Source organism: Pelophylax lessonae, assembly GCF_965119305.1.
Source record: "Pelophylax lessonae genome assembly, chromosome: 8".
In the NCBI taxonomy this organism is placed as follows: Eukaryota; Metazoa; Chordata; class Amphibia; order Anura; family Ranidae; genus Pelophylax; species Pelophylax lessonae.
Genome location: NC_138775.1, coordinates 231645548 through 231664410, shown reverse-complemented (window position 1 = coordinate 231664410; position 18863 = coordinate 231645548). Strand labels below are relative to the sequence as shown.

Below are 18863 nucleotides of genomic sequence, written 5' to 3'. Positions count from 1 at the left end.
TGGGGGGACATTGCCCAGAATCAGTATGGGGGGGGGGAGGGGGGGAGTACACTGGGCACAGACCAGGATCAGTATGGGGGGGGGGGACACTGCCTAGAATCAGTATGGGGTGGAGTACACTGGGGACTGACCAGGATCAGTATGGGGGGGCACTGCCCAGAATCAGTATGCGGGGGGAGTACACTGGGGACTGACCAGGATCAGTATGGGGGGGCACTGCCCAGAATCAGTATGGGGGGGGGGGACCCTGGGGACTGACCAGGATCAGTATGGGGGGGGGGGGACTGGAAAATGACCAGGATCAGTATGGGGGGGGGACACTGCCCAGAATCAGCCATTTATCACTTTCCTTACATTTTCCTTCCACTTCACAATTATGTGCCGGTCTATCACATACTATACATTTACGTTTTTGGTTGTAAGTTAACATGACAAAATGTGGATTATTTCAAGGGGTGACTATGAATACTTTTTCAAGGCACTGTACCTTGATTACTGAAGGCCCCTTGCATTTTTTGCCGTGAAGCAATGCCTATTACATTTTTCTGTTTGCGCCCCCCCAAAAAGTTTGAGCAGCAGCCGCCACTGCATTGGATGGTGTGGATGCCATAACTGAACTGAAGTTACTATGGGGGTTAATTGTCTCTCTATCAGGAATGAAGTAGTGGAATCTTTCATAAATATGTGCTCATGTATGAAAAGCACCAATTCTTTGTTGGCCTAATATGTCATGTATTTGGCACAGTAAATACTATGACAGCAGAAAATGAGTGCTGGTCTCTATTTCCATACCAACATAACCTAGTATTCTGAGCTCTTCTAATACCCTACAAGACAGCAGAATGGTCTAGGTACTCTCTCAGATATTTTCTAAGGGTAATGTAAAGCTTGGCCCTCAATTACAATAAATCCCCTTCTCTACAGTAATTGAAAACCTCCCCTTTTGCAAATTACTTTACCTTTCTTTGCAATGTTAAGATGTGGAATAGTTTGGTATCACAGTCCTGCTCTTACTGAGATCCTGATTTAAAGGTGAATTGATCATCCCATTATAACTGGAAAGAAACATGGGACTAGAACACACCTTAAATATAACACTTTAAAATACGGTAAAATAGTTTCCATCACTGGAAGAACCAGGTGCAGTGTATACTCCCTTAATTGACTCCTTCACCAAATTATTTTACCTACTAAATGAAAGAACAATAACCTACATCAACCAATCAGCAGTTATCTGATCTAATGAAAGGTATTTTTTATTGGCTGATATGGGTTGCAGCATTTAGCACACAATAATTCTCTTCCCAGTGCCCTAAAAAAAGAAAAAAATGCCCTACAAAAAGAAAAAAATAAGGGTTTAAAGGAAAACGTTGGCCAGGCTTTGGCATTAAAATATTTACATATTTAAGGCAGTAAGTAATGTTTCAAACAAGCCCTCACTAACCAAAGTAGCTGCATGCACTTTGGAACAAAATGCAAATATTTAAATGTCCAAATCCTGGCCACATTTCTACATTTTATTAAAGTATGAAATGTAAATCCTATTATTTTATATATATTTTTTATTAATTTGTGTAAAATCTTTATTTTCCTTAAAATAATTGAATACCAGTACTGTCTCTCTGGAAGCCAGTGTATAACTGACTAGGTCAGATACTTTGGTAGGGATTGTGTCTTTCCTCTCACTCGTTCAGCCGCATGTGTAGTCTTATCTTTCCTGATTTTCAAGTCTATTTCACAGCAGGACTGTTAGATTGTTTTTTGAATCTTTTGGATACAAGTGCTGGACATGAAATACCATGTAATTTCTAATTTTTACCTGATTAACAAGATCCTTGGCAATTATTTTTGTTACATAATGTAATAAAAAAATATGCAAACTATAGATTTTCTCGAAATAAACCCACTATATTTTCAAAAGTATTGGGGTGCCTGCCTTCACATGCACATGAACGTTAATGACATCCCAGTCTTAGTCAGTAGGGTTCAATATTGAGTTGGCCCACCCTTTGCAGCTATAACAGCTTCAACTCTTCTGGGAAGGCTGTCCACAAGGTTTAGGAATGTGTCTATGGGAATGTTTGACCATTGTTCCAGAAGTGCATTTGTGAGGTCAGGCACTGATGTTGGAGAGATGATCTGGCTCACAGACTCCATTTTAATTTATCATAAAGGTATTCTATTGGGTTGAGGTCAGGCCAGTTAAGTTCCTCCACCCCAAACTCATCCAAGGCTTTATGAACCTTGCTTTCTGCACTGTTATGTAGTCATGTTGTAACAGGAAGGGACCATCCTTAAACTGTTCCCACAGAGTTGGGATCCCCTAGAAATGCACATAATTGTCCAAAATGTCTTGGTAGGCTGACACCTTAAGAGTTCCCTTCACTTGAACTAAGGGGCCAAGCCCAATCCCTGAAAAACAATCCCATACCATATCCCCCCCCCCCCCACCAAATGATTTGGACCAGTGCATAAAGCAAGGTCCACAAAGACAAGAATAAGCGAGGTTGGTGTGGAGGAACTTCACTGGCCTGCACAGAGTCCTGACTTCAATCTGATAGAACACTTTTGGGATGAATTACAGTGGAGACTGTGAGACAGGCCATCTCGTCCAACATCAGTGCCTGACCTCACGAATGTGCTTCTGGAAGAATGGTCAAACATTCCCATAGACACACTCCTAAACCTTGTGGACAGCCTTCCCAGAAGAGTTGAAGCTGTTATAGCTGCAAAGGGTGGGCCAACTCATTAAGAACCCTACAGACCAAGACTGGGATGCCATTGAAGTTCATGTGAGTGTGAAGGCAGGTGTCCCAATACTTTTGATAATACAGTGTATATCTTGGTGGAAGAATGATGCATACCAACATGCATCAAGTGAATGAACAAAAATCGTATTTAACTTTTACACTTAAAAGATGCAAAAGGTTAAGTCAGAGGAAATAAATGCCCATTTCGTAGATAATTATATTAGAAACCTTAATTAATTACTTCTGTTCTTTGTATGCTCTGACAGTCATTCCTTCCTACACGCCTTTCTTTGTATGTAGTTATTTCCATACCATGGTAAGCACACTGCAGACCAATTACAGAACACCAAGCTGGGATAATGCCAGCCTCTCTCCCACAACCCCAGTCAAGATATTCATTTTGTAGACAGAGATTAACATTTATAAGAAGCTTTTTATAAATAGAAGAAATTATATATTCCTCCTGTGCCTTAATTATTCATTAAAAGGGTAAAATGGCTCGTGTCACGGATATCACAAATACTGACAGCTTCAAGAAAACATTACACCAGTTAGATTGTTAGTGTAGATTACAATTCAGATTGTTAGACCTGTAATTGTGACACTGCGAGTTAATGACATTGACAGGCTAACGCACATGAATACCTAGGATTGGCATAATGGGCGTCACCGGATCCTAGCTCCAGGGGCCTAGTAATTCAATTACCGATTTCATATCTTAGTTTTGAAATAATATTTTGTTTCAAAGCAAACTTGTGTGCAAGGGATAATAAACTAATAGCAGGGCAAGAGAATTGGTAGCATAAGTCATCATTACACGCCACTTCCTAAGCCTTCAAATGCCTAAAAGGAGCACCTCCTTCCTGCTCAGTATTTCTCAGTATTGCGGTTTGTCCACCCTAATATCTTTTGTCAGTAATTTGAGAACCCCAGGCTCTTTGCTGTCTTAACATATAGAAAGTCTGAGTGACACTGTCACAAACATTAAAGCAGAACTCCAGCCAAAAATAACAAGATAACAATGAATAGCCCATTAAAGATAAAATAGCAACCAGCTTTTGCTTCAATATTCACCTTCAACCCATAGGTTTCCCTGCAGTTTTTTTTTCTGTCACTAGATGTTCTCAGTATGATAGCTAGCATAATTTAATTAGCACTCTCTAAATCCAGGTTGTCCTGCATGCCACAGTCTGGAAGGTTAAAGCAGAAGCAGCACAGTGAACAAGAGCTCATTTCCCTGGCACTCTTCATTCTCCTTCTACCAGAATGCTTCCTGATAGCCCAGGAACCAGTTCCTATTTACAGTTTCTTCGGTTCATACTCTAGCTCTGCTGTACCGAAAGAGGCTGTTACCGGGTTGGATTTTGGTACTTACACTGCTTCATACAGACCTTTACAGACCTACATCAACTAGTATCTCCTATTGTGACCATTCTGGGAGTGTCAATCTTCTGTGTCTCCAGTTGAGCTCTTGGTTCTTTCAGCCAACACTGATTTTACTTCTGTATCCTGTATCATGTCTAGGCTGCCGGTAGGAACCACTGAATGCTACAGGGAACACAAGTAATCGACACTACCAGAAGTGTCAAGTTTCCTTAGTGAACTCCAGAATAACAAAGACGTGCATGTGTAGTCAAATGAAGGAAAACCTAAAATGAGATTGATAGCTCTGGTAGGGCAGCTCCCACACAGCAAGACTTTACTGGATGGACACCAAACGGTAGCTCAAACTAAAGAAATACAAAAAGGAACCCCAGACCAAAACCCAATGAAAGAGTCAATTTTACCGGTTGGTAAAAAAGACATTTAAAAACCGCCAAAGTGTTTCAGGGGCAAGATGACCCCCCCTTCAACAGGGCTCAGGATAAAACTTGGCTGGACTCAGAGAAAACAGTGACTTCACAGATGTTTATAAGAACCAATATTGAACTCTTCTCATGGAGTAAACGTTTGATATTTGTTTCTGAGTAACAGGTTGTTGACCCGTAATAAAGGGGTAGTGATATTACCCCTGAAATGTGTTGGATATTTTTATGAGACTTTTTTTTACCAACAATAAAAATTATGTTGGCCATTTTCATCCAGTTTTGGTCTGACATTCCTTTCTGTATGTCTATGGTTTAACCTTCCTTAGTAAAATAGCATTAGTGCAAAAGAGGTTTCCTTTACATCATTTTAGATGCCTATATTGCTTCAACTTTATTCCTCAAATACTGCAACATTTTTGAAGGACCTTCTACTCAAACCATTCATGCTACACTTCACCTTGTTTTCAAAGTACCCAGGTGACAATTTTCCCAGTACAGGCGGTCCTCGGGTTACAAACATCTGACTTACAAACAACTCCTACTTACAAATGGAGGGAGACAACAGGAAGTGAGGGGAAATCTACCCCTAGGAAAGGAAATTCACTCCTGTAAGGGTTCTCATGGGAAAAATGTGTCTCTACTGTAACTTTATCACCAATCTGTATTTCCACACCAACCAAAAATTTTCAAAATCCAATTGTCATAGGGACAGAAAGTGAGTTGTAATCTTCTGAACAGGGGCACAGACAACAAAACAAATGTTATGGCACTTTTCCACTGCAAGTACCGGCTCGACTCTACTCGGCCTTGCTTGGCCCGGTTTGCTTCTCCACTGCTGGTACGGTGTTGGAACGGTTCGGTACGGTATGGTTTTGCTTTTCCACTAAAGTAGTACTAAAGTTAAGTGGGTGGGATAACAACGGGGTGCTTGGGATTCTCTGACCAATCAGTGGCTAGTAGTGACTGCATGCAAAGGATTGTGGGATATGGTACCGGGTATGGTACCTGTTGGAACCACAATCGAGTAGGTACTGTTTTTGAGAGCCGTACCGTTCAATGCAGTGGAAAAGCGCCGCCGTACCGTACCGAACCGTTCCTACACTATACCATGCGGTACCAGCAGTGGAAAAGCACAAAAGCGAGCCAAACCGTTCGGTTCCATGCAGTGGAAAAGCGCCAATACAGGGGTGTTAACCCTTCCCTATGCTATCCAAAAAAACTTGGCTGGGGCTACACTTAAAACATTTACCTGTTCTGACTTACACACAAATTCAACTTAAGAACAACCCTACAGACCCTATCTTGTTCGTAACCCGGGGACTGCCTGTAGTTGAGAACTAATCATCTATAGGATTTTTGTTAAAAAAGAAGGAAATGACTATTGTTCCAGGTGCAATTATTTAGCATCAATTGCATACAATGGTGCACATTGGTACTTGTGTCAACCTAACACTAAGTTATCACACAACTAACAAAGCCACACAAAAAATAATAATGTTGTAATAAGCAGTGTTTATTAATGGAACCTTACGAACAACAACAAGCAATGAACGTGTAATGTCATACAGTATAACTACATAGACAGTTAAGTGATAATGGACAGAACACCATGCCTAACAAAGACAATATCCCCAGAGGCTTACATGATAATAAAAATATTTAAGCTACAGATAACCATATAGTTGTGGAGGCACTCAAGGGTCTAAAAAGAAGGAGAAACTATGTCCAAACAAGAAATGTTTAATATATCCAATGCTTCCATGAAGTGCAATCTTGACAAAGATGGACTATGCATCATCGAAAAGTTGGAAAAAATACACACTTCTTGTTTAGACATAAGGCCCGTGAGTGTTTCCACAACTATATGCTTATCCATTCATGTTGTTCTGCTGCACTTTCCCCGGGGCAGATTTCACCAAACTGTGTGCAGTGCTACTACCATGGGATAATATTCATTAAGTTATGAAAGGTATCTCCTATGTTTTCATTCTTCTGCTACAATCTATGGCTAACATGGTACAACAGTTTACTACTGAAATGTTGAAAAAATCTTAAAGTTTTCTAAATAATCAACACATGCAATAACAGGGGTTTGTACAACTGTAGGCACAACAGTCTAATTACTAAATTGTCACAAATACTGAAAAAAGTGTCACTGAAACATGAATAACCCAGTAAAGAAAAAAAAAGAAAAAATCTGACTGTGGGTAATTTATACCTGACGTGTGTAAATTTCCACATACTGTATGTGTCTGTTTCTTCCTCGTGTGTGTCTCTTATTTTTCCTGCTGTCTTCAGCAGGCTTGTTTGCTACCTCTTACTTGAACCCATTAAATAAAAACGTAAAAAACTCAACACTACACAATTTACATTTACACAGTAAGAACAATGTCACATTAAATTTTAACTTATTTTACATAGAAATGATATGACGATAGGTCTTGTACATTTGTTTTTCTCACTTCTTTATCCCTACTGCCAAAACATTTCTCAAAGAATGCTCAAAAATGTGCATATTTTTGTTATAGTAGGGAAGGGTTAAAAATTCTGTCATGTTTTAATGTCTGAGGTGGCTTTCACTTGAGAAAGAGGTTTTTACCCCAAATGTTTTCTGGTATCTACATTGCATCCAGCAAGTATTCACAGTGCTTCACTTTTTCCATGTTTTGGTATGTTACAGCCTTATTCCAAAATGGATTAAATTCATTGTGTTCCTCAAAATTCTACAAACAATACCCCATAATGATAACGTGAAAGAAGATTATTTGCAATCCTTGCAAATCTTACTACAAATAATAAACAAAATAAAAATACTATGTATAAAAGTATTCACAGCCTTTGCTCAATACTTTGTTGAAGAACCTTTGGCACCAATTACAGCCTCAAGTCTTTTTGAGTATGATGCTACAACCTTGGCACATGTATTTTTAAGCAGTTTCTCCCATTCTTCTTTACAGGACCTCTCGAGTTCCATTAGGTTGGATGGGGAGCTTCGGCGCACAGCCATTTTCAAATCTCTCCAGAGATGTTCAATCAGGTTCAAGTCTGGGTTCTGGCTGGGTGACTAAAGGACATTCACAGAGTTGTCCCATAGCCATTCCTTTATTATCTTGGCTGTGTGCTTAGGGTCATTGTCCTGTTGGCAGATGAACCTTCGCCCCATTCTGAGGTCCAGAGTGCTTTGAAGCTGGTTTCATCGGGGCTATCTGTGTAGATTGCTGCCCTTGATCCTGCTTAGTCTCCCAGTTCCTGCCACTGAAAAATATCCCCACAGCTTGATGCTGCCACCACCATGCTTCACTGTAGGTATTGGTATTGGCCAGGTAATGAGCTATGCCTGGTTTCCACCAGATATGACACTTGCTACTCAGGCCAAAGAGTTCCATCTTTGCTTCATCAGACCAGAGAATTTTGTTTCTCATGGTCTGAGAGCCCTTCAGGTGCCTTTTAGCAAACTCCAGGCGGGCTGTCATGTTCTTTTTACTGAGGAGTGGCTTCAGTCTGACCACTCTACCACACAGACCTGATTTGTAGAGTGCTGCAGAGATGGTTGTTCTTCTGGAAGTATCTCCTCTCTCCACAGAGAAATGCTGGAGCTCTGTCAGAGTGACCATTGTGTTCTTGGTCACCTCCCTGACTAAGGTACTTCTCCCCTGATCGCTCAGTTTGGCCAGGCGGCCCATTCTAGGAAGAGTCCTGGTGGTTCCAAAGCTCATTGGGACCTTCAATGCTGCAGACATTGTTCTGTACCCCTCCCCAGATCTGTGCCTCCATACAATCCTGTCTTGAAGGTCTACAGACAATTTCTTGGATGTCATGGCTTAGTTTGTGCTCTGACATACACTATTAACTGTGGGACCTTATATAGACAGGTTTGTGTCTTTTCAAATCATTCCAATCAACTGTATTTAGTTACCACAGGTGGACTCCAGTCGAGTGGTAGAAACATCTCAAGGATGATCAGTGGAAACAGGATGCACCTGAGCTCAATTTGGAGTGTGATGACAAAGGCTGTGAATACTTATGTACATGTGATTTTTTTAATTTTTTATTTTTAATAAATTTGCAAAGGTTTCAAGCAAACTTCTTTCACGTTGTCATTATGGGGTATTGTTTGTAAAATTTTGAGGAAAACAATGAATTTAATACATTTTGGAAAATGGCTGTAACATAACAAAATGTGTTACATAAAAAATGTAAGCGCTGTGACTACTTCCTGGATGCACTGTATCCATGTGTATTTATGTTTGTTGATTACTGTTCCTTAAGGCTCCTTTCACACTTGTGCGACTTGTCATGGGACTTTGGGCACAAAGTTTCATGACAAGTTGCAGCCCGTGTATTTCAATGGAAGCTGCTCAAATCTATGCTACTTTACTACTTTGATGTGACTTGAGTGTGACTTGAGTACCCTAGACTGCAATGTAAACTCTCAAAAGTCACATGAAAGTTGAATCTTAATTTTAATAATGTGACAATAGTTCAACAGTCAAAGCCAAAGTCAACAGCCATCACCCATCCAAAGTTGCATCAAAGTCACAATGTAAAGTCACAATGGAAATCGCATGACTTCGGAGTTGCACAAGTGTAAATGGAGCATTTTTCTGAATCTCCTCCCTCCCTTCTTCTCCTCCCTGAAGAAGGTTTACTTTCCAACATGACAATGACCCAAAGCACACATCAAAAATGACCACACGGTGGTTGAAGGAGAAAAAAGGTAAATGTCCTTGCCTAGCCTGGTCAGAGCCCAGAGTTAAACCCCATTGAAAATCTGTGGAATGACTTGAATGCTGCAGTCCACAAATGATCACCGTCAAATTTAACCGAACTTCAGCACTTCTGCAAAGAAAAGTGTACAAATATTGCAAAGTCTAGATGTGCAAAGTTAGTAGAGCTATATCTCAACAGACTAAAGGCTGTAATTAAAGCAAAAGGTGGTCCAACAAAATACTGACAAAAGGGGGTTTATTACTAAAGCTAGAGAGGGCAAATTTAGTCACAATTCTGCAGAGAAACTTCTAACCACAGCTTGTTTAATTAAACTTTAGCAGTAAAACCTGGAAGCTGATTGATTTTTCTGCAGGATCGTGACTAATTGTGCACTTTCTAGCTTTAGTAAATAGATAAAATACATTTTCTAACTCAGTGATTCTGTTTTTGAATTTTTTCATTAATTCAGGACATGTTGGTGTAATACGTTTTAAATGGATGATATAGGTTGCTACAGTAAATACAGCTGGATAAAACAAAAAATGTGTTTGTCTTCATTTTTAGGATAGTATATTACAAAAATTCATACAAAGGGGACACCTTTGTATGCAGATGTGAGGTGTGACGTGTGAGGACGTGAGGGAGAGGGAACCTCACATCTGCATGCAAAGGTGTCCCCTTTGTATGAATTTTTGTAATATACTATCCTAAAAATGAAGACAAACACAGTTTTTGTTTTATCCAGCTGTATTTACCGGCTCCAGCTTGATAGTATCCACATTATCCGCAGTGAGGAGCTTGGGCTTTCGGTATCCTACATACTCCTACTTGGTTTGGGCAGACCTGTATAGCCTGTATAGCTGGAGAGCTGGGAGCTCCGCGCTGCCACACATGCTGGTAAAGGGCAGAGCAAGCAGGAAGCAACCTCCTCCGAAGCTGCGACTATCCCCGGCGGCTACACGTGCTAGGCGTGCAGCAGTCAGTTTATCATCACAAGTCATGGGAGTGAACACAGGATGGGCAGAGCTAAGAAAGCTCATGGAGACAGAAGGAGTGATGGAGGGAGTGAAGGATCCGGATGATTCCCCAGCCTCAAGCCTAGCTTCAGCTTCAGAAGCCTCAGCAGCTTCACCAAGCCTACCAAGCCTACCAGGTACAATATTGGACAGGGAGCAGGCAGCTATATCTGTCATTTTAGCAGCCATAGAATCCAACAAACGTACCTTGATGGGAAAGAGAGATACTTTGACCCTGGAATGTGGCCTAATTAGGAAAGATCTAGACAAATTCAGGGGTCGGCTGACAGCGGCAGAATCCCGCATCTTCAGCATTGAGGATACCGCAGTAACCTCCAATAGAGCTATTACAGACTTACAACATACTGTGAAAAAACGAATGGCTCGTTCAGAGGATACAGAGAATAGTCTGCGTAGGAACAATGTGAGGGTGGTGGGCCTGTCTGAGGGCGGGGAGGGCCAGCAATCAGCCAGCTTTACGGAAACTTTTTTTAAGGAGACACTTGCTTTGACTAAAATGTCAGCAGCATACAGCGTTGAATGGGCTCATAGGGTTCCTATGGGCCCAAGAAGGCAGGACGCACCCCCAAGACCCTCTTTGGTACGCTTCTTAAATTTCAGGGACAGAGATCTAATTTTACCCGAAGCCAGATAACACTCTCACCTTAGATACCAAAATGCCACGGTCCACTTTTTCCCTGATTTCTCATAAGAGGTACAGAGGTCTAGGAGGCTGTTTGTGGAGGTGAAGAAGCAGTTGAGGGAAAAAAGCATTAAATATGGCATGATATATCCAAGTAAGCTGAGTGTGGATCATAAGGGAGTAGTGAAGTTTTTTGAATCTCCAGCTGATGCATCAGATTGGATAGACACTTTGGACACTTTGCCATAAATATGGTGGTTATATCAAGAATGTTTTGAAGGCTGTGATATAGGTCTACCAGGGGAATATAGGGGCAATATAATCTGAAATATAAACTATAAGGTTTGTGGGTAAAACATTTTTGGGGGCTGACCTGTTGTGCCCGATCTGGGCCGGATTTGTGGATTGCTCTTTGGACATTTTTCTTTTTTTTTTAAGGTGTAAATCAAGCTATTTCCAGACAGTTTAAGTATAAGTTTTTTTGAACATCTATATTCTACATTTGACGATTCCAGAGACTCATTTGGGGCCGGAGCTCCTCAGGCATGGGGGGAGAGAATAGCTATATATTTTTTCCCTTTTTCTTTTTGGGGCTTGGCTTCAGCTGAGTGTCAGTTGGTCAACTGTGCTGGCTGGTAGGACAGGGATGGACTTTATGGGGGGGGGGGGGTTTGTTGGTGTTTGGGTCTGTCAGCTTGTCAGCTTGTTGCTTTATGTGTCAAGTCAGCAGGTAACGGGGACATGTATGACTCCGGAGTACCTCAATCTTATTATATATCTACCCTATCTCTATTTAAATGACACATCAGATATTAAAGTTATTTCCTGGCATGTCCAGGGACTGAATTCTAAACTTAAAAGAGCATTGGTATTTAAGTACTCCTCGTATGCTCAGGGTGTGTCTATTCTTTTGCATAAATCCTTACGGGGTACGGTGGAGGTGGTTGTTACTGATCCTGGTGGTCACTATGTAGTGGTCGTGCTTAATGTATAGTCTCACCGCTTAGCAGTGTTGGGGTTATAAATTCCCCCCATTCTCTGGTAAGGTTCTTGCTGGAAAACTTGGCTCCATACTCCCCAACTCAGATGTTGGTTGTTGGGGATTTTAATAACCTTTTGGATTACTCGCTGGACACTTCAAATCTAGGTTGGACAATTAATTAATTAATCAAATTAATCTAATATATTGGGCAGAGACAGCTAGTCTTACAGGACTTTGGCGGTGGAGGCATCCTACTGAAAGATGTTATTCTTATCTGTCCCCGATACATGCCTCCTCCTCCAGGATTGATATGGCCTTTGCAGGAGCCTCTCTCTTGCCCCTAGTCTCGGACGTTACATGCTTACCTGGGGGAGTCTCTGACCACACCCCTCTGCAAATGATCTTGCAAATTAGGCTGGTGGCCCCAAGCTGGAACGGGGAGCTAGCAGTGGAGGAAATGTTAAAACCTCACATGGATTTTTTTTGGCAGATAAATGAAGGCTCGGCCACTCCATAATTGGAGTGGGAAGCCTTTAAAGCTACTACCAGAGGGATGTATATATCTGCCATCAAAGCCCTTAGGAAGGAGCGTAGGGGTGTGGTGGCCTTATTGGAGGGAAAAGAAAGGGAGTGTGCTGGGGCCTATGCTGCAATGCCTACATCAGACACAGCGGTACAACTACAGTTAGCTAGGAGGAAACTACAGCTTTACTATCAAAATACTTTTACCTCCCTGCAAAGAGGGCATGCAATGTATTTGAAAGAGGGGATAAGAATTGCAACCTACTGGCCCTACTTACGGGGACTGGGAATCCTCAGATGGTGGTCTCGTGTATAACTTCTCCTAGTGGAGAGGTATTAACAAGTAGAGAGGATATACCGTAGACCTTCAGGTCCTTTTTTAGTACACTTTATAGAGCTATACCATCTTATGATATAGAAGAGTTGTTCCGCATCCTACAAGCATTGCACTTGCCTAAGGTGCCGGAGGATGCCAGGGAATTTCTTGAGGCAGATCTCAGGGTAGATGAGATAGTTATGGTGCTTAAATCATTTCCTGTAGGCAAGGCACTAGGATCAGATGGTTTGCCGGTGGAGTGGTACAAGAGGTACGCTGCACTCCTGGTTCCAAGGCTGTTTAGCTTGCATACTGATTGTTTTAAAAAAGGTACCCTTCCTCCTTCTATGTAAGAAGCGCATATTGTAGTATTAGCTAAACTGGGTAAGGATCCCTCATTGTGCACCTCCTATCTCTTTACTCAATGTGGATGCCAAGATTCTTGCTAAATCCCTAGCTACCAGACTGATGAAGGTCCTTCACCACCTTGTCTCCCCAGACTAGACAGGGTTTATGCCTAAAAAGACTACAGATATTAACCTGAGAAGGGTATTTACGCATATACAGTTGGGACCTGAGATTTCCAGTGGTGGAGTATTTGTCTTTTATGATATTGAAAAGGCCTTTGACTCTATAGACTGCCGGTATATAGGAGCTGTACTCCAAGAGTTTACGTTTGCGCCTAATTTCAGGAAATGGATTGATATTTTGTATAAACACCCTACAGCTGCAGTTAAATTAAATGGCATGCTATCGGAAAGTTTATCTGTGGAAGGGGAATCCGTCAGGGCTGTCCATTGTCCCCGAGTCTTTTTGCTTTAATGATAGAACCTTTAGCGATGGCTTTAAGGAACTCTACGGAGATACAGGGGATTCAAGTGGGTAAATTGTCAGAGAAAATTGCACTCTATGCTGATGACATGGTTCTCTTTTTATGGGATTAGGAATCTTCCTTATTGATAGTCTTGGGTATCCTGAATTCCTTCTCAAAATATTCAGGACTAAAGGTAAATTGGAGCAAATCTCTAATTCTTCCCTTGAAAACACCATCTTCAGGGTGTGCCGGACACTTGCCCACTTGAACAAGTGGATAAGGTAAAATATCTTGGTCTATATATTTCTAATTCAGTCTCAGATTTTTTAACTCTAAATGTTACTCCACTGCAGCAGCGCCTTAGGCACCAGATACAATCCTACCCTTAACACTAATAGGCAGGAATAATTTACTTAAAATGAAATTTCTGTCACTTTTCTTGTATGTATTTAGAAATTCTCCTGTGTGGATGCCGAAATATATTTTTAATAATATGGATCACCTTATCACTAACTTCTTTTGTCAGGATCGCCACCCTAGGATTAGGTTACAAATCTTACAGCAACCATTGAGGCAAGGAGGCTTGGCAGTCCCTTGATTTTTACCTATATTTTCTGGCGGGTCAGTTAGCGTTTGTCCACCGGTGGTTTAATAGCCCTAAAGATGATGCGGCTATAGCTTTGGAGGCTGCCATTGTTGGCTCCTATGAGGCTTTGTCACATCTCGCGATGCCCTAGGGTACCATATAAATTTACTATCTCTATGAGGGCAACCGTGAGAGCGTGGGTAGTGGCAGGTGGGGTGGAGGAGATGGGGGTGGAAGGAGTAGTCTCACCCTATACACCATTATGGAGGAACCCTCATTTGCCACACTATTTTACTCACTTGGATCCGGGTGTCTGGATGCGGTACAATATCAGGACTATGGATAGTATTGTGGGGGAGGGGGGGCTTCTCCAATTTAAGGATTTAAAGGACAGGTTTAATCTCCCTAACTCCCATCTGTTTCACTATTTCCATCTTAGACATGCTTTCTATGGTGAATTTGATATAGCGGGCCTTCGAGTCCGGCTGGGCGAGATGGAATCCCTGCTTAGAAAACACCCCTTGTTAAAAACATTGTTAGTTATTTATAAGCATTTATTTAAGGATGGCTCGGAACACCTCGTGTGCTGCCATGCAGCGTGGGAGTTGGTGTTCCCACATCTGGATGGAGATGATTGGGATGATCTATGGGACATACATTTTTCCAGATTGGTGTCTTCCAGAGATCATTTTATTTAATATAAAGTCTTGCACCGCATTTACTATACCCCGGTTAAGCTGGCAAAGTTGTATCCAGGACAGTCCCCTAATTGTTGGTGGTGTACTTCTGCTCACGCAGATTTTGATCATATCTTTTCGGGGGTGTGTCGAGATCCAGGTATTTTGGAGGGGGATTATGGAATGCATAGGTGAGGTGACAGCCGGTAGTGGAGGTATGTCTTTTAGGGTTAGTGGATGGATTGTCATATAAAAATGCCACCTGTACTCTTTTGATGCTTCTACTTTATAATGCAAGGAAATGAATAATACTTTCATCGAAAACGTTTAAACTGACTATAGTACAGGCCTGGAAGGCAATTATAAATAAGACACTCTCGTTGTATAAAGCTATGTACATGAACAGGGGAATACCAGCCAAATTCAATAAGGTGTGGAATTGTTGGGTTAACAGCATGTCCACAGTATCCGAATGACCCGGGCGGACCCTGAAGATAGGGCAAATGGAACCATACCACAATAGTATCTTGGGAAGTAAGGATATATATACATGTAACTCAGATCTTCTCTATGAGGATTGGGGAGTATGGGTGTATGGGTCAAGGATACAAAGCTGAAATGATTTAGAAAGATAGGGCCCCTTTCTATTTGAAGGAGCATTATCTAGACTATATCATATATATAGGGCCTAAGGGTCATATGTTGAGTAACAAGCTGACTGTTGGGGTAGGGTGTTTTTTGTTTTTTCCTTGTTTTGGTTTGAATGTATGAGGGCGGTTGTAAGTATGTGTTTTTCTTTGTATTGAAATTAATAAAAAACTATTTATAAAAAAAAAAATTATAAAAAAAAAACAGACAGGAGATAAATCCTGACAGATTTGGGTTGCTATTTGCATACCTGGTAAGGAGACATATCCCCACCACTTGCTAATCGTTGACCTCTGCTATATTCCCCTTTACTTAAAAAAAAAAAAACCCTTTTGAGTTGGATTAATGGCCATAGCATCCTTTTAATATAAATTTCTAAAATGGTCTGAAGGTTCTTAAAGGCACTTAAAAATGGAAAAAAAAAAATCCATGGAGCAGAATCCATACAAAAAGACCCCAACTACTTCACATTCAGCAAAAAATTTGCAAACTGACCACAAATAGAAAATGTGTAAATACCTACTGAGGAAGCCCAATGAGAGGGCGCTACGCATCTAGGAGGGAGGATCTGAGCCCATGACGTCTCGCTGCTACTGCCGCCGATGTGGAGTAGTGAGCCAGCTGATGGGATATATATATATGTGCTTTTTATATTGTTTTCTTGTAAGTGTATTTTATAAGAGGGGGCTTTTAACAAAGTGTTCAAACGGAGAGAGCACTATGCAATTGCCTTTTCATTACATGTGGTTTGCTTATAGTATAGAAACAAAAAGAATGCCAAGTCCCAGGAGAGAGGAGAAGTGTCCATCACAAGGGGAGTCACAGGAGCTGTAATGATATGGTTTCTTGAGGTGAACAGACAGAGCAGGAAGTGAGGGGAAATCTCCCTCTGTCGGGATGGGGACAGCAATAAGCACAATAGGATAAAAAGGGTTATTAACCTTTGTTAGGATTAATTGCTATCTGTGACCTCGTTAGGAAGATTTATTTCACTTCCTGTCTAGTTAAAGGGTATCACAATAGCCAATGAGAAGAAATCTTTTTAATATAGACTCAGACAGCATTGAACAGCTGATGGAGGTTCTAACCCTTCTCTATTCTATCCAAATCTAAAAAAAAATGTTTTAACAGAAGATAAGCCTTAGGACAGTGCGTTCCAAACTCATATTTGAGCTTTTGGTAGACCCTTAAACTTCCCAAAGGTTTCCTATAACTCTCAGATACTCCAGGGGCAAGATCTCCCTAGTTGAGTTTCCAGGTCTCCATATCTGCTGCAGCCCTTACAAGGCATATTAGTACCTCCTCATCAGTGCCACCTCGTCAGTGCCCATAAGTGCCACCTCATCAGTGCCGCCTCATCAGCGCACATCAGTGAAGGAGAAAAATTATTTATTTTCAAAATGCACTCACAGAAAATAAGAAAAACTTTCTTCTTCCAAAATGTTCTCTTTTTTTTTTGTAAGAAATAAAAAACCCATCAGTGATTAAATACCACCAAAAGAAAGCTCTATTTGTGTGAAAAAAAGGACACAAATTTCATATGGGTACAGTGTAGCATGACCGCGCAATTATTATTCAAAATGTGACAGAGTGAAAGCTGAAAATTGGCCTGGGCAGGAAGGGGGGTGAAAGTGCGCTTAGTTGAAGTGGTTAACTATGTAACTACCTGTATGTAACTTAATGTCCACTATACAAAATGCCCCTTTTTGGGCCACAGCGCGTTGTCCATATAAGTAACTTGTTTCTTCTGATACACAATGGTTTCTAGTTAGCCTCTAGATTTTTTTTCTCTTCCCGGCAATTAAACATTAACAGAGATTCTAACCCTTCCCCACTAGTCTATCCAAATCTATGGAAAAAAAGTCCTTGGCTGAAATTGGGTTGTAAAACGGTTTATATTACAACATAAATCGCTACTCATCTAAATTAAAATCTGTTTATCTTTTCTTAAAAAAGCACAGCATCACATATTTATTACTGGAGTATTTGATGGGTTTGGTGGGTTTGCGGATGACTCCCACTCTCGCCCGCTGCAGTTTTTGCAGTTGATGCACAGTGTTAGATAAATACACAGTATTGCAGTGTAAACAGCGCCAAATGTGTTATGACACCATGAGAATATTCTTCATGGTGAGAGGCTACATTGTAAATTCCCTATAAAGTATTTAGAGTAAAGTCATTCACATACTTCTATAGACAGTAAAGCAAATATGGCTTGTACACACATACACACACACAGAGATTTATGATTAAGCTCAACATATGTACTGACATTAATTAGCAAAACAGGCATTTACACAATGCGGAAAAAAAAAATACACCCACGCAGACCCTCTCACACACGGGCACCTCGCGATTTGCTGTTGATGCGCTTATGCTGGCTGGAAGCCCCGTGTGACAGCAGCGTCGTGGGCTGGTTGTTGGGGTCGGCTGAGCTATTAGATATCATGCTCTCCTTGTACTTGCTCATCAGAGACATCTTAGCATTTTCACCTCCCGAAGACGCGGAATTTAGAGCGAAAACTGGAACAACAAGATGTGGAGAAAATAAAAAGAAAATTACTTGTGTGATTGGCACACCAAAACTGTTTGCAGTCATTCAAGGACATTAAAAATGACAAATATGGCTATGCTACAATACAGCACGCAGGTAAATCCAATTTTTATTTTAAGGAACTGCCAAGCTAACAGGTAGTAATTGCAGCAGCCTAACAGGAACCCCTAATTGTGCATTCAAAGCTAATGCTAGCTAAAAAGGTGTGGAGAGTGTCATTTTGGATGTTAGGAGCTATTTTGTTAGAAGAATCGCACATTTGGAGGCGTTTGTTTTGTTAGGAAAGTAAATGGGGCTAAATGTGAACGTATTAAGAGTAACGGCACAAAGAAATATAAGATAAGTTTAAAGCTGAACTCCAGGCAGATACAAAAGATACAAATGAATGCAGCTCTGTCTGCAATAATACTCGCTTACAGTGATATTAAAGTCTTGTTTTTTATGTTTAAAAATAACAAGCATGTTATTCTTACCTGCTCTGTGTAATGGTTTTGCACAGAGCAGCACAGATCCTCCACTCCTCAGGTCCCTTACCTGCACTCCTGGCCCCTCTCTCCTGCCGAGTGCCCCCACAGCAAGAAGTTTGCTATGGGGGCACCCGAGCCGAGCTGCAGCTCTGTGTGTCCATTCAGAAACAGAACCGCATCTCGACCCCCTCTCTCCTCACTGACTTTGATTGACAGCAGTGGGATCCAATGGCACCCACTGCTGTGTATCAGCCAATCAGGAGAGAGAATCCCAGTCAGCCAAGGTTCTCGTGCAATGTCGCTGGATCGAGATAGGGCTCAGATAAGTATTAGGGCAGTGGTTCTCATCTCCGGTCCTCGGGACCCACTA

At 41.3% G+C, this 18863-nt stretch overlaps 1 protein-coding gene across 2 annotated transcripts in view; it reads right to left on the bottom strand.

Moving 5' to 3' along the window:
* Nucleotides 1-18863, bottom strand: part of ASTN1 (astrotactin 1) — an 808141-nt gene that overhangs the window by 219387 nt on the left and 569891 nt on the right. For both annotated transcript variants that reach the window (XM_082264783.1, XM_082264784.1), the window contains exon 4: nucleotides 17822-17995. In XM_082264783.1, the coding sequence (XP_082120909.1) occupies nucleotides 17822-17995 (174 nt within the window). The remainder of the gene's footprint in view (nucleotides 1-17821; nucleotides 17996-18863) is intronic.